General features: G+C 43.4%; 1 protein-coding gene across 1 annotated transcript in view; it reads left to right on the forward strand.

Annotated features, from left to right (window-relative positions):
* IGDCC4 (immunoglobulin superfamily DCC subclass member 4) overlaps nucleotides 1-14,671 on the forward strand; it is a 124,909-nt gene extending 110,238 nt beyond the window's left edge. The window contains exons 17-20 of the mRNA XM_077263310.1: nucleotides 1,143-1,248; nucleotides 2,174-2,402; nucleotides 11,584-11,748; nucleotides 12,912-14,671. Coding sequence (XP_077119425.1) covers nucleotides 1,143-1,248; nucleotides 2,174-2,402; nucleotides 11,584-11,748; nucleotides 12,912-13,412 — 1,001 coding nt within the window. The 3' untranslated portion in view covers nucleotides 13,413-14,671. The remainder of the gene's footprint in view (nucleotides 1-1,142; nucleotides 1,249-2,173; nucleotides 2,403-11,583; nucleotides 11,749-12,911) is intronic.
* The last annotated feature ends 2,020 nt before the right edge of the window (nucleotides 14,672-16,691 follow it).

The following is a 16,691-nucleotide window of genomic DNA, read 5'->3' on the forward strand; positions in this document are numbered from 1 at the left end:
TCCCCCCCATATGCAGCATGTCCCCACTATATGCAGCATGTCACCCCCATAGCCTCCCCATGCCCACCCAAACATCCCATACCCATCACAAAGAGCAGCACATACTCACCTCGGTCCTGTTCCCTGGCGCTCTGCTTCTCGCGATGAAATGACGCCATCCTGTCAGCTATTTCACACCCTGATTGGTGGAGGAAGTGGCTGGAGGTCCCTCCTCCACCAGTGAAGTCAGTGTAGATGGAGACAGTGAGCGGACAGGCACGGTGCGGCCCATGGACCTCTGTTTTGCAGCCCCTCGGCCGTCTCGGGCCGCACTTTGCCCAGGCCTGACTTATTTGATTACACCACAAAAGCTAATAACAAATATAAATTTAAAAGCAATACCAAACTTCTAGTCATGACATTAATTGGACCTATTGGTGACAGGTTTTCAATTAAGTCTAATTATTAGACGGTCACATAACAGTACTTAAAGAGGACCTGTCACTAGGTCAGAAGTGATCACTTTTTGCTCTTATTTTATCCCCATTGCTCCCCTGAGTATTCGTTTTTTTTTCCCTTTCTTAAATCCACCATACTGTTCCAGAGATGTGGACTTTTTTATTTAGTGATTGTTATACCAAGGGGGCCGAGCAGTCTATAGACACGCCCCAGTGAATTCTGTGAGCCACGCCCCCTTGGTAAAGAGCGTACAAAATAAAACTAAATAAAAAAGTGCCTATCTCTGAAACTATATGGCTGATTTAAAAAAAAAATAATAACAGCAGAATACTCAGGGGAGCAGTGGGAATAAAGTAGGAGAAAAAGCTGGACACTGTTGACCTAGTGACTGGTCCTCCTTTAAGTTTTACTTTTAAGATGGATGGGTAGCACGGCGGCTCAGTGGTTAGCACCACTGGGGTCCTGGGTTCAAATCCCACCAAGGAGAACATCTGCAAGGAGATTAGGATGTGAGCCCCAACGGGGACAGAGATGATGTCTGTAAAGTGCTGTGGAATTAATGGCGCTGTATAAGAGAGTAAAATAAGTAAGAGTGGAGAATCCGGAGAAGGTCAGCTAAAAATGAAACGCTCCATATGCCATAAAAAGTATCTCCTTGCTTGACGATCCCCGTCCAGCTCATTGTACAGCTTTTGTTTTCTCAGATGTCCTGGACATGAATTCTGTTACTGGCATCATTGTTGGTGTCTGCCTGAGCCTCCTGTGCCTACTTCTCTGTATGTGTGCCAGCTTCCAGCAGGGCAAGCAGCGGTAAGTACCGCTCCTCCGTATACTCCGCTAGTAGCGTATATAAGCCGTCAGACGTGTGCCGCTGTCAGATCTCAGCATTTCTTCTTTTGCCGCCTTTATTGATAAGTTGTGTGTACTTGCAAGTATCCTTCAAAAAGTTTTAGAAAATGAAACTTACTGAGTTGATTTAGGGAAGTGTTTGGAATAATGACAAGAGCATTTGGCTTAATGGCTATTCAGTATCTCGGTTACTTGGCCAGTCAGAGATATAACCGCTTTCTATAAACTTCTAACATTGTTGCAGATGTGACTACTTCAAGGGGTTTTCATATTTTACAACATCAAAAGTGTTTGTTAAAACGAGCAAATGTTCTATTTACTTGTTGTTAAATATCCTCTCCATTCTCGAGAACAAAGGGATTTTTATTTTTATTGTTTGCTGCTCATTCTGTAGCTTACCGGCCACCTCTGCATTCTATAGTGGTGGCTGGTCTAATACTGTAGGTAAGGTGTGCTGCGCTTACAAGTTATTTCCAATAGAGCTTGCAAGTGCTGCTGTAAAGCAGGAGAGATTACTGGATCCAGGCAGCTTCATTGTCCCTACAGTCTTCCATGCTGTTTCTTGCAGCATTTGGTAGCACACAGTTCTGGCCAGCGGGCAAACATGTCACTGCTCCGTACTGTTTGTCATCAGGAGCGCACTGCCCTCTGGCAGCCGGAAGGCAAGAGATAACCCCTTTAAGTCAACTGACACTTCATTAAAACTGCAAATAAATCAACCCTAAAATCTTCTATCTACACCACACATGAACTATCTGCCCAGTGTATTTACAGAGCATGTAGCGGATTCTACTAGGTAAGCAGATTGTTTGTAGCACTCTGCTTTCATGTTGCCAATCTTATGAAAGTGTTGTATTTGTCATCTGTTTCACTCTTTCTATTTTAGGGAAGTGGGATCTGATCTGGGATCCAGATCTACTAGGGGACCATCATCCTATCAAAGGGCAAGACAGGGGTCATGTTCCCAAACTCACTGCCAAGACTCCCATGAATTGGAGACTTTGATGCCTCCTGCACAAGAAGATACTTCATCCCTTCCAGTTTCTGATCTATTGGGAAGCCATAGCCTTGTTTTAAACCCACCAACAGAAGACAAAAATCAAGTGAAGGTGAAGGTAGGTATATTATTATTATTATTATTCATTTTTATAGTGCCATTTATTCCATGGTGCTTTACATGTGTAAAAAGGGGGCATACATAGACTAGTACAATAAACATGAGCAATACAAGGCACCAGCAGGTACAGAAGGAGAGAGGACCCTGCCCGCGATGGCTCACAATCTACAGGGGATGGGTGAGGATACACTAGGAGAGGGTAGAGCTGGTCGTGCGGCGGTTCAGTAGACTAAGCATCACTGCAGGTTGTAGGCTTGTCGGAAGAGGTGGGTCTTCAGGTTCCTTTTGAAGGTTTCCGTGGTAGGCGAAAGTCTGATGTGTTGGGGCAGAGAGTTCCAGAGTATGGAGGAAGCACGGGAGAAGTCTTGTATGCGATTGAGGGAAGAAGAGAGGAGTAGAGAAGGAGAGAGAGGATCGAAGGTTGCGTGTAGGTAAGTACCGGGACACTATGTCACCGATGTATGGAGGAGACAGGTTGTGGATGGCTTTGTATGTCATGGTTAGGGTTTTTGCTGGAGCCTCTGGACCATAGGAAGCTAGTGAAGAGCTTGGCAGAGAGGAGAGACTGGGGAATAACGGGGAGACAGGTGGATTAGTTGGGCAACACAGTTTAGGATAGATTGAAGTGGTGCAAGAGTGCTAGAGGGGAGGTCAGAGAGAAGGAGGTTGCAATAGTCGATGTGGGATATGACGAGGGGGTGCTCGAGCGTTTTTGCAGTTTCTTGGTCAAGGAATGTACAGATCCAGGAAATGTTTTTGGGTTGCAGTCGGTAGGTGGAGGCAAGGGCTTGGATATGTGGCTTGAAAGAGAGGGCAGAGTCCGAGGCACCAAGCATGCGGGACTGGGGAAAGTGAGCAGCCATTGACATTGATGGATAGGTCTGGTGGAGGGGTAGAGTGTGATGGGGGAAAGATGATGAATTCTGTTTTGTCCATGTTCAGTTTTAGAAAGCGAGCAGAAAAGAAAGATGAAATAGCTGACAGACAGTGTGGGATTTTGGTGAGTAAGGAGGTGATGTCAGGTCCAGATAGGTAGATCTCCATGTCATCGGCGTAGAGATGATACTGCAAACCGTGGGATTCTATGAGCTGTCCCAGGCCGAAGGTGTAGATGGTGAAGAATAGGGGTCCTAGAACTGAGCCTTGGGGAACACCGATACACAGGGGGCGAGGTGAGGAGGTGGTATGGGAGAGGGAGACACTGAATGTCCGGTCTGTTAGATATGACGAGATGCAGGATAGGGCCAAATCTGTGATGCCAAGTGATGAGAGAATCTGTAGCAGGAGGGAATGGTCCACAGTGTCAAAGGCAGATGACAGGTCCAGGAGAAGGAGGACAGAGTAGTGTTGCTTGCTCTTGGCGGCTAGTAGGTCATTGGTGACTTTAGTTAGGGCAGTTTCAGTTGAGTGATGCGGTCGGAAGCCAGATTGTAACCGGTCAAAGAGGAAGCAGGAGGAGACGTGGGAGGACAGTTCAAGATGGACATGCTGTTTCAGTAGTTTTGAGGCATAAGGGAGAAGTGATATTGGGCAATAGCTAGACACAGAGGATGGGTCGAGGGAGGGCTTTTTGACGATGGGTGTGATTGAGGTACAGTACAGACCAAAAGTTTGGACACACCTTCTCATTTAAAGATTTTTCTGTATTTTCATGACTATGAAAATTGTACATTCACACTGAAGGCATCAAAACTATGAATTAACACATGTGGAATTATATACTTAACAAAAAAAGTGTGAAACAACTGAAAATATGTCTTATATTCTGAGTTCTTCAAAGTAACCACCTTTTGCTTTGATGACTGCTTTGCACACTCTTGGCATTCTCTTGATGGGCCTCAAGAGGTAGTCACTGGGAATGGTTCAACAATCATGAAGGAGTTCCCAGAGATGCTTAGCACTTGTTGGCCCTTTCGCCTTCACTCTGCGGTCCAGCTCACCCCAAACCATCTCGATTGGGTTCAGGTCTGGTGACTGTGGAGGCCAGGTCATCTGGCCTAGCACTCCATCACTCTCCTTCTTGGTCAAATAGCCCTTACACAGCCTGGAGATGTGTTTGGGGTCATTGTCCTGTTGAAAAATAAATGATGGTCCAAACCGGATGGAATAGCATGCCGCTGCAAGATACTGTGGTAGCCATGCTAGTTCAGTATGCCAGAATAAATCTCCAACAGTGTCACCAGCAAAGCACCCCCACACCATCACACCTCCTCCTCCATGCTTCACGGTGGGAACCAGGCATGTAGAATCCATCCGTTCACCTTTTCTGCGTCACACAAAGACACGGTGGTTGGAACCAAAGATCTTAAATTTGGACTCATCAGACCAAAGCACAGATTTCCACTGGTCTAATGTCCATTCCTTGTGTTCTTTAGCCCAAACAAGTCTCTTCTGCTTGTTGCCTGTCCTAAGCAGTGGTTTCCTAGCAGCTATTTTACCATGAAGGCCTGCTGCACAAAGTCTCCTCTTAACAGTTGTTGTAGAGATATGTCTGCTGCTAGAACTCTGTGTGGTATTGACCTGGTCTCTAATCTGAGCTGCTGTTAACCTGTGATTTCTGAGGCTGGTGACTCGGATAAACTTATCCTCAGAAGCAGAGGTGACTCTTGGTCTTCCTTTCCTGGGGCGGTCCTCATGTAAGCCAGTTTCTTTGTAGCGTTTGATGGTTTTTGCCACTGCACTTGGGGACACTTTCAAAGTTTTCCAATTTTTCAGACTGGCTGACCTTCGTTTCTTAAAGTAATGATGGCCACTCGTTTTTCTTTACTTAGCTGCTTTTTTCTTGCCATAATACAAATTCTAACAGTCTATTCAGTAGGACTATCAGCTGTGTATCCACCAGACTTCTGCACAGCACAACTGATAGTCCCAACCCCATTTATAAGGAAAGAAATCCCACTTATTAAACCTGACAGGGCACACCTGTGGAGTGAAAACCATTCCCGGTGACTACGTCTTGAAGCTCATCAAGAAAATGCCAAGAGTGCGCAAAGCAGTAATCAAAGCAAAAGGTAGCTACTTTGAAGAACCTAGAATATAAGACATAATTTCAGTTGTTTCACACTTTTTTGTTAAGTATATATTTCCACATGTGTTAATTCATAGTTTTGATGCCTTCAGTGTGAATGTACAATTTTCATAGTCATGAAAATACAGAAAAATCTTTAAATGAGAAGGTGTGTCCAAACTTTTGGTCTGTACTGTATGTTTGAAGGATAAGGAGAAGACACCATTTGCAAGTGAAAGGTTGAAGAGATGTGTTAGTGTTGGGATGAAGACTGTGGCGGGGTTAGGGATGAGGTGGGACGGGAGCGGGTCAAGCGTGCAAGTGGTGAGATGTGGTCTTGACAGAAGGGTGGAGAGCTAATCTTTTGTCATGGTGAAGAAGCTGGTTTTGGAAGAACAGGGCTGAGCAGTTAAGAGGAGGGGCATTGGGAGCTGCGGGCCAAAGCTTGCTCTGATGTTTTCAATCTTCTGCTTAAAGAAAGAGGCAAAGTCTTCAGCAGAAATGAGATGAGAGGGAGGAGGTTCTGGGGGACGGAGTAGAGAATTGAAAGTGTTGAAAAGCTGTTTAGGGTTGTGAGAGAGGAAGAATATGAGAGATGAGAAGTAAGTCTGTTTTACTGCAGTGAGCGTGGACTTGAAGCTGGCGGGGACTGCTTATATGCGATAAAGTGCTCGGCAGAACAGGATCTCTTTCATCTCCGCTCAGCAACCCTGGAAGCCCAGCTCAGTTCTTTGGTCAGGCTGGTCAGCCAGGGTTGCCTGTTGATTGTATGAGTTCTGTGCGTGTGGGGGCGTCCGAATCGAGTGCTGCTGTTATTGTGGTGTTATATAAAGTGGCAGCAGCATCTGTGTCATGTAAGGAAGCTATGTCTGTAAGAGGGAAAAGAGACTCAGACTGAGTGTAAATTGAGGTGTTTGAGATTTCTGCGAGGGTGGGTGAGTTTGTGGAGTGGGGGTTGCGCACTAGGAGAGGAGAGGGAAGAGAATGTCAGTAGGTTGTGGTCAGACAGGGTTGAGTTAATGAGATTAGTAAGGGAACAGAGGCGGGTGAAGATAAGGTCCAGTGTGTGGCCATCTTTGTGAGTGGCCGTGGAGGACCATTGAATGAGGCCCAAGGAGGCAGTCAGTGATAAAAGTTTAGAGGCAGCTGAGGTGGAAGTGTCAATGGGGATGTTGAAGTCACCCATTTTGATAGTAGGGATGTCAGCAGAAAGGAAATGAAGTAGCCAAGTGGCTAGTTCTGCGGAGCAGTAGGTGACAGCCAGCTGAAGGTTGGAGGGGGAGTAGATGCGGACGGAGTGCGCCTCAAACGAGGATAAACGACTGTAGAAGAGTGCAAGAAAAAAGGAAGTAGATCGTGATATAAAGAAATTGAAACACCTTTAGCTTGCAAAAAAGAAGGCTAAGAAGAGACTTAATCACTGTCTACAAATATCTGAAGGGATGTCACAGTATAGATGGATCATCCTTATTATCATTTGCACATGGAAACACGAGAAGCAATGGAATTAAACTGAAACGGAGAAAATACAGATTAGATATTAGAACAAACTTTTTGACAGTGAGGATGATCAATGCGTGGAACAGGCTACCAGGAGAGGTGGTGAGTTTTCTGCAATGGAAGTCTTCAAACAAAGGCTGGACAGATATTTGTCTGAGATGGTTTAGTGACTCCTGCATTGAGCAGGGAGTTGGACACGATGACCCTGGGGGTTCCTTCCAACTCTAACATTCTAGGATTCTACGATTATGAAACACAGTATTATATGGGAATTAAGCCTACAACTAGAGGAGGCAATCTACTAATCAACAAACACGCACAGAGTCATCTTAAGTAAAGCAGCATGGTGGCTCAGTGGTTAGCCCTATTTCTTTGCAGTACCGGGATCCCGGGTTCAAATATCACCAAGGACTATATCTGAAAGAATTTTGTATTTTCTCCCCGTTTGCCTTTGGTGTTCTCCGGTTTCCTCCTATAAGCCAAAAGACAAACTGATAGGTAATGTAGATTGTGAGCTCCAGTGGGGACAGTGATGATAATGACTGTGCTGTGGAAATTAATGATACTACAGTGGCATGTAAAGGTTTGTGCACCCCTGGTCAAAATGACTGTTATTGTGAACATATATATTTTCATCTTTTACATTTTAAAAATAACAAAAAGGAAAATGGGCCGATGCTAAAGTTTGGGCACCCTTCGAGATATGAGTGCTCAGATAGTTTTGGCCAAGCTTTCAGCCTTAATTAGCCTGTTAGGGTTATAGCTTGTTCACTATCATTATTAGGAAAGGCCAGGTGATGCAAATTTCCCAGCTTTATAAAAACACAGCCTCCTCTAGCTTTATGCCAAAAAACAGCAGCCATGGGTTCTTCTAAGCAGCTTCCTAGCACTCTGAAATAGAAAATGGTTTAGGCCCACAAATCAGGAAAAGGTGATAGATAGAAAAGCGTTTTCAAGTTGCCCTTTCCTTAGTTTGAAATGTAATTAAGAAATGGTAAGAAATGGCAGTTAACAGGAACAGTGGAGATCAGCTGGAGAAAAGCACTCACTGCTCTACTCCGGCTGCTGCACTCACTGCTCTTCTCTGGCTGCTGCACTCACTGCTCTGCTCCGGCTGCTGCACTCACTACTCTTCTCCGGCTGCTGCACACACTGCTCTGCTCCGGCATCTTCACGCACTGCTCTGCTCCAGCTGCTGCACGCACTGCTCTGCTCCGGCTGCTGCAAGCACCGCTCTGCTCCGACTGCTGCTCTCACTGCTCTGCTCCAGCTGCTGCACACACCGCTCTGCTCCGGCTGTTGCACGCACTGCTCTGCTCCGGCTGCTGCACGCACTGCTCTGCTCTGGCTGCTGCACGCACTGCTCTGCTCCGGCTGCTGCTCTCACTGCTCTGCTCCAGCTGCTGCACTCACTGCTCTGCTCCGGCTGCTGCTCTCACTGCTCTGCTCCGGCTGCTGCTCTCACTGCTCTGCTTCGGCTGCTGCACTCACTGCTCTGCTCTGCAATCTTCAGACACTGCAGACTCCGCCCACTTCTCAGAGCCACTTGCAGACCAGAGCAGACTGCTGGATGAAGACAGGTTTATTTTTACAACAGGATGGGGGATACTAGTCCCCTTGTTGCCCCCTATTTGGCACTGTTGCTTCTCATCAGCCATACATCAATCATTACATCCTCCCCTCCTGCCTTTCACCACAGCAAGTAGTCGACAAACAGGACGGGGAGGGGAGCAGTCTGATGTGCACAGAGGTCCCTGGCCCCCCATTGCATAAGACTGAGGATGCATGATGCACAGTCCTCTAAATAAAGTGTACATGTGTGTAATATATGCACAGCCCATGTAATGTGTATGTCTAATAACTGTGCCATGTGTGTAATGCATGTTTGTGTTTGTGTATTTTTGCGCTGCAATTCCTATATTTGTGTTTGTGAAATAGTGTGTACATTGGTATGGGTATTTGCTGCAGACATTTCTGCTCCAAAAATGTGTCTTTTGGCAGGAAAAAGCCCAATATCAAATACAGTCTGTCTCCAGCAGTTTGTGACCTGCCATATTTGTCCATTGTATGTGGTATTATTCGGTCACTATGTGGTAGTCATATGTGGTCTGGTCATATTGTGTCGGTATTTGTCCCCTGTATGTGGTATTATTCGGTCACAATGTGCTGGTAATATGTGGTCTTGTCATGGCATGGCTGTATTTGTCCCTTGTATGTGGTATTATTTTGTATGTGCTATTATTGGTCTTGGTATAGTGGATTTTGTTGTGTATGGAGGTCACTTGTTCTCTCTGATATCAACAAGGGGAAGATTCTTTATTTCCAATAGGGATTAATTACTTGGACGTTTAACCCCTCCCTGTCCTGTGACTATTAGACAGTAGCAATTATACACTTACAGAGGTTCTCCTGTGAAAACAAGTAATCACCTATCCTAAGGACACATTCATAGAATCATAGAATGTTAGAGACGAAAGGAACCTCCTGGGTCATCTGGTTCAACCCCCTGCTCAATGCAGGATTCACTTAACCATCTCAGACAGATGTCGGTCCAGCCACTGTTTGAAGACTTCCATTGAAGAAATACTCACCACCTCTCGTGGCAGCCTGTTCCACTCATTAATTACACTCACTGTCCAAATGTATTTTCTAATATCTTATCTGTATCTTCTCCCATTCAATTTCATCCCATTGTTTCTAGTCCTTCTTTGTGCTAATGAGAATAAAACTTGACCATCTACACTGTGACAGCCCTTGAGATATTTGCAAACAGCTATTAAATCTCCTCTTAGCCATATCTTTTGCAAGCGAAAAATTCCCAAATCCTCTAACTGTTCCTCATAGGACCCGGTTTGCAGTCCGCTCATCATCCTGGTAGCTCTTCTCTGAACTTGCTCCAGTATGTTCATGTCTTTTTTTAAATGTGGCGCCCAAAACTGGACACAGTATTCCAGATGAGGTCTGACCAACGAGGAGTAGAGGTGGATAATTACTTCACGTGATCTAGACTGCATGATTCTGTTAGTGCAACCCAGAATTGTATTTGCCTTTTTTGCTGCTGCATCACACTGTTGACTCATGTTCAGCCTGTGATCTATTAGTATAACCAAGTCTTTTTCACACATGCTGTTGCTTAGCCCTATTCCTCCCGTACTGCATATGCTGTTTTCATTTTTCTTGCCCAGATGTAGGACTTTGCATTTCTCTCTATTAAAAAACATTCTGTTAGTTGCTGCCCACAGTTCCAGTCTGTTTTGATTTATTTGAATCCTCTCTCTCTTCTCTAGTATTATCTATCCCTCCTAGCTTTGTGTCATCAGCAAATTTAATCAGTTTACCTCAATTCCTTCATCTAAATCATTGATAAAGATGTTGAACAACACAAGGCAGTATTTGGTCAGTGTTTTATCTCAATATTTGTAAGCCAAAACCAGGAGTGGGTCATAAATACAGAAGTGGTGACGTGTTTCTATTAGGGTATGTTTCCACGTTCAGGAAACGCTGCTTTTTTGACGCTGCGTTTTTCCGCAGCGTCAAAAACGCAGCGTCCAGATGTTACAGCATAGTGGAGGGGATTTCATGAAATCCCGACTCCACTATGCGTTTTAAAAACGCATGCGTTTTTGCCACGAAAACGTATGCGCGGTGCGTTTTTTCAAAACGCAGCATGTTGCTACAATGAGCAAAACACGCAGGAACACCGCAGGTGACGTGCCAGTGACCTCAGGTGCAGTTTTGGTCAGGATTTTACTTGCATAAAATCCTGACCAAAGCCTGAAGCAAGCCTGAACGTGGACACATACCCTTATACTTTTCATCTGATTGCTCCTCTCCTGATTTTGGCTTACAAATACTGATGTAAAATATTGAATGTGTGAACTTTGCCTAAGGATAAGTGATAAGTTATTGATTGTTGGGGGCCTGACTGCTGGGACCCTCACCGATCTACATAATGTGGAACTTTTATTCCCTTTAGAATGGAGCTAATGTGCGACTCAACCCCTGATCCATTATTTCCCTCAGTGGTTTCTTTTTCTGGAAACCCCAAAAAGGATGAATGGAGTTGCTGTCAGACATCCCACCTGCTGCTGCATTTTACAGTGGTGGTAAAAGCTGTTCTTCCGATTGGTGCTGTTTCCAATGGCCGGATTTTTTCTAAGAGTGGGCGGTGTGACTGTGTAGGGTTTGTGGGGTGGAGGCGGAGATGGGCTGCAGCCCGGACAGAGTCTCAAGGGGGCCTGTAAATTTTGCCAGTAGGGGGTCCTGAAATTACTGGGGGCAACCCTGACAAACAGTAACAGACACTGCGGGCATTGGCATAGAATAAGTGAAGCATGGTTTGTTTTAAGAAAAAAAAACCTGAATCCTCGAGACAAAACTGCAGCTCTCACTTCCTCCAGATGTATGTGATTTATACAAAGGCGGCGAAAGTGAAGCAGGCGCTTATCGACTGCAGAGATTGCATGACATAGCAGTGTCACGCCATCCACAGGAAGGGCCAGTGCCGAAACTAGTGGAATGGCTCCGGCACAGAGGTTGGTATAGGTGTTATCATTTTACAAGGGGTAAACATAGGGATTGAGAAGAGGTTGTTCGACTAGTGGACAACCCCATTAATGCTCTCAAGAATAAAGCATTGATGCAACTTATCTCGATATTCTTCTCCATTCAGCCTTCATGGAATGGATCAGTCACTCAGAACTGGGCTAATCACATCACCAGCTATGCCGACACCATCACTGGAGACCTGACTTGTGCTGCCAATGGATCAGCAAATCATATGACCTCTGGCGGTCTAAGGATGGTCTTACATGACATTTCCTTTGAGCCACATAAGGTAAAATTGGCATGTTGATGTGTTGACATAGAACCATAGATAACAAAACGTGTTGCTAGAAGCGTAAGTACAACAAAAGAATACTTTTATTAAATTATGTATTAAAATATTAATTTTTATAAAAAGAAAGGTGCAGAAAATGATAAAGAAAGAGGGATTGGAATTTGTAAGATAATTTTAGCCCTGAGGTAAATTATGAACACTCATAAATAGTACATAAATATATTTAGATGAGACAATAGTACATGATTAAATAATTTCATTAAATATTGGAGTCCGCAATAGAATGATAAGAAATCTATGTACATGCCCCCCCCGAAGAAGCAGGGCGAAACGTGCGCGTCGGGGCAGAGGGACCGGAGTGCAAGACCATTCTGACATTGCCAATAACTTCAGGTAAAAACATTCTGTTATAGGTCTTCCTTTGTGTTCTACACCCCACATTTACAGTATATAACACTGCCTACACATACATCTGATTTGGCTTGTTGAATAGTGTTCAATGAAGCGTGCTGGCAATATACTTTAGCTCACAGCTACCTTAGATGCATGCACTGGGCACTTTATGTTAACCCTAGGGGAGCTTACTAACAATATATTTTAACATATAGCTACCTCAGATATACTTACTAAGGATTTTTGTTAACTCTTAGTGGAGCATGTCAGCAACATACTATCAGTTACTTTAGATGCACTTATTAAAGCACCTTTAACCAACTCTAGTGGCATGAACTGAAAATAAAATAATGGACAATATTATCGTGACATATACTTGTTCTTAGGATGCAGTAGTCATTAATGATTAGGAATTACATCCTGTACATAGATTTCTTATTCTATTGCGGACTCCAATATTTAATGAAATTATTTAATCATGTACTATTTATGAGTGTTCATAATTTACCTCAGGGCTAAAATTATCTTACACATTCCAGTCCCGCTTTCTTTATCATTTTCTGCACCTTTCTTTTTTATAAAAATTGATTTTTTAATACATAATTTAATAAAAGTATTCTTTTATTGTAGGTACGCTTCTAGCAACACTTTTTGTTATCTATGGTTCACTCACACCTGGGTCATTTTTGTCGTTATGGACTGTTGGAAAGTGTTGAATTTATGCTGTTATTAGAACATTAGGTTAAAAATAATTTATTTCTCATTAGGTTGATGTTGGAAGGAATCCCAGGAATCCATCTCAGAATCAAGTGGAGGCTGACGTCATTGTACACTCTGATTTCTCGGCTTCAGAGCGCAGTGGGCATTGTGCTGGACTGGACTCCGAAGAAGAGGAAGAACTTAGTTTGGATCCAGACAAAGTCCAGGCTGAGACTTGTTTGACTCTGGTCTCTAACCCTCAAACGGAGTCCATTGTAACTGAAAATGGAAGCCATGAATGGAGCAGTCAGCCATTAATGGCCATTAGTACAGAACAAAGTTTAAATTCAATAGCAGCAAAAAACCAGCACCTTGCCAATGGCATCCAGTGTGCCAGGAGTGTGGACTTTCAGGAGAACCAGGCCATTATGGGCTTGCCTTTCACTGTGGACAGTGGAGATCCATGTCCAGAAGATGTGACTTTAACTTCTAAGGCACAACAAGAACTGCCTCTAAGCAATACCCCAGACTCTCTACAACCACTCGACCTGGAAGAGATTGTACACTGATTTATGATCTTGGGCTTAAATGAATCTACAAAAGAAAGGATTTGGGTACAGTAGTCATAACATCACAGATCACAAACCATGAGAATATTCCGCCATGTTGTGCAACTAAAGCCTTTTCTGACCTAGATGAATTTTTTGGCAGTCTTGTTGCAGTACGCAGGCACTTCATAAGATGGAGAATGGCTATAGGTAGCAATGAAATGGATACCGGGGCACTTGCTACAAAATAGTCTATGGCAGTTTGTCCTCTATGGAGAGGAACCTAAAGGTTATAGCATAAAACTGTTGCTGAAGTTCTTTCAAAACCAAATTTACCTGGAGCTAAAAGTAAAGGCTATAACATAGGAATCTGTGTTTTGCACCATGTGCTGTCGCTCTATGGATCAGGCTGAAACCACCAAATAAGTTGCCTTCTTGTTCTTGTAGTGCAAAACCAATGAAACAATACTTATGCGTCATGTGTGCTGCCTTTTGCACTGACATTGCTTTCTGAAAATGGTAAATGCCAGCCTTAGATGGACCCAGCAGAGGCATAGCTATGGAGGGTGAATACAGGTAGCGGTTAGAACTGGACCCCTTTCCTGTTGGTGCCCAATATTCCCTCTGCCACATGAGGCACTAGTATTGTAAATGGCACATTGCAGGTGGGTGCTCTGCTATAGAGTTTGCATTGTCACCCAGGAGCCTCATCCCACCACTATGAAGATCAGTGCCTCCCTGGTCTCATTAACCGTTACACATATTGTATTTCTGTTCTGAAGTATTTTATTACATCCAATGTCTGTTATATAATTTCCAGACAGCCTTATGCCCATTCACTGCCCAAGGCTTGTTCACATTCCTGATGCCATCTGTTGTGGATTATTACTGGAATTCACCATTTTCAGCATCATAGCATAGAAAATATTGCTGGATGACCATGAACCAGGATGTATACCTCTATCCCTCACATTGATCACAGGCTTGCACTGCAGCTCGGTACCCCTACACATTATTGCATGAGAAATTGAGGACTTATGGACGGTGCTAAACCTTACCCTTCTGTGACTTTGGCCCCTCTCGTATGCACTCTGTGAGTGCCCCACCAACACCTCCAGGACTCTTTTCTAAACTTGTAGGTCTTTGGCACTCACCTGTATTTTTTTTTAAATTGACATATGTGTATGCCATAACAGCCCCGTATCTGTTGAGTTCTCAGTACAAGTGTTAATTGTTGATTTTTGCTATAAAGCCTTCTGGATTACAGTTGTTAAAACCTTCTGGATTGCAGTTGTATACATCCATCGCTAGGTCCATCTGAATGTCAAGAGAGATGCAGTTAGAGTTGGCAGAACATGTCTACAACAGGAGAATGGCCACCATCATGTCATGTACTGTGGCCTAGATCCACCAAAGGTCATAAAATGAACCATGTTTAAGTCATTAGGCTCTGCTCACATCACTTTAAGAGTCTATATTGAAGGTAGGAAGATATGGAAGATCTCCTGATGTAAACCACGGACTTAAAGCGTACCTACCACCAATCTGGAGCTGTTCTTTTTAATAAAAGAGTTGACAGCCAAGACTATTCATTTTTCTAAATATAAGTTACTCCCTAATATTTCTCAAAAGTGCCCACCTCCTGGGTTGTGGGATCCCGACATGGAGTTTGAGTGTTCAGTGCACTTTTGTAAGTAATTAATATACAGTTAATTCACCAGTCTCGGGCTGCCCACTCGATCATCAAATAAAAAGGGGAGTCCTAGATTGGTGATAGATACTCTGTAGGCTGTGACTTATCACCACTGTATAGGCATTCAATGGGATTCGTGGCGAATAGGCTCCTTTGGTAAGTTCTTTCTTACTGTATATATTGAATAGCACAGGTATCTATAGGTAAAGGTACACATAGGCCAAAAGGACACTCATCTGACCTCTGTCTGATGGATTGAGCCCTAAAGAAATATTTCTCCTATACGCCAATTGTAGCCTCTTAACTTGATGTGAGCAGGGACTTAGTGATGTTTAACAATCATTTTTATCAATTTACCTGAATATTGTTTATAATCTTTATTATACAATGCAGGGAAAATAAAATGAATGAGATCACTGCAAAAGAGGTTTAAGTCTGAATTATGCTTGTGAAAAATGTTAGAGTCATGTATATAAGGCCAAGCTCACTGCTGTACCTGTGAAAAAAGGGGGTATTGATGGGACCGTGGCTTAAAGCAGATCTGTCTATTGTAGAGTTGAGAAAAAGATTTGACCTGCCATTGGTCCAACGTCCAGTTACACCCTCCATGGCGGCCAGACAAGCCCTAGTCACTATCTCCCACAACATATTTTAATGTAATAGAACATTACTTTTATTATCACTTCATTATAACTTCCTATGTTCAAAGCAAAGTGTGAATATATCTTATACAATGTGTAGTAGTTTTTTTATGAAGTTATAAGGGTTGAACAGCGATTTCTAATTTTCCAACAAAATTTACTAAATCATTTTTTTTAGTGACCTACTTCACATTTGAAGTGACTTTGATGGGCCTACATGACAGAAAATACCCAAAAGTGACACCATTCTAAAAAACTGCACCACTCAATGTGCTCAAAATCACATACCAGAGGTTAATTAACCCTTCAGATGCTTCACAGGAATTTTTGGAACGTGGATGGAAAAAATGAACATTTACGGTAAATTTTAGTAAAAAAAAAATGTTAATTTAGACTCCAAATATTTTTTTTATTTTTGCAAGAATAACAGGCAAAATGGATCACAAAATTTGTTGCACAATTTCTCCTGAGCATGCCAATACCCCATATGTGGGGTAAATCTACTGTTTGGGCACACAGCTGGGCTTGGAAGGGAAGGAGCTCCATTTGACTTTTTGAATGTAAAATTTGCTGGAATCATTAGCAACTGCCAAGTTGCGCTTAGAGAGCTCCTGATGCGCCTAAAAAGTGGAACCCCAACACAAATGAGACCATTTCGGAAATTAGACCCCTCAGGGAACTTAAATAGATGTGTGGTGAGCACTTTGAACCACCACAGGTACTTCACAGACGTTTATAATGTAGAGCCGTGATAAAAAAAAAAAAATGTTCTCACAAAAATGTTATTTTAGCCCCAAATATTTCATTTTCACAAGGATAGCAGTAGAAAATGGACCACAATGTCTGTTGTGCAATTTCTCCTGAGTACGCAGATACACCATATGTGGGGGTAAACTACTGTTTGGGCTCACGACAGGACTCCGAAAAGGAGTGACGTTTTGCATAGCAGATTTTGATTGAATGGTC

This window comes from Ranitomeya variabilis, chromosome 5 (genome assembly GCF_051348905.1).
Source record: "Ranitomeya variabilis isolate aRanVar5 chromosome 5, aRanVar5.hap1, whole genome shotgun sequence".
In the NCBI taxonomy this organism is placed as follows: Eukaryota; Metazoa; Chordata; class Amphibia; order Anura; family Dendrobatidae; genus Ranitomeya; species Ranitomeya variabilis.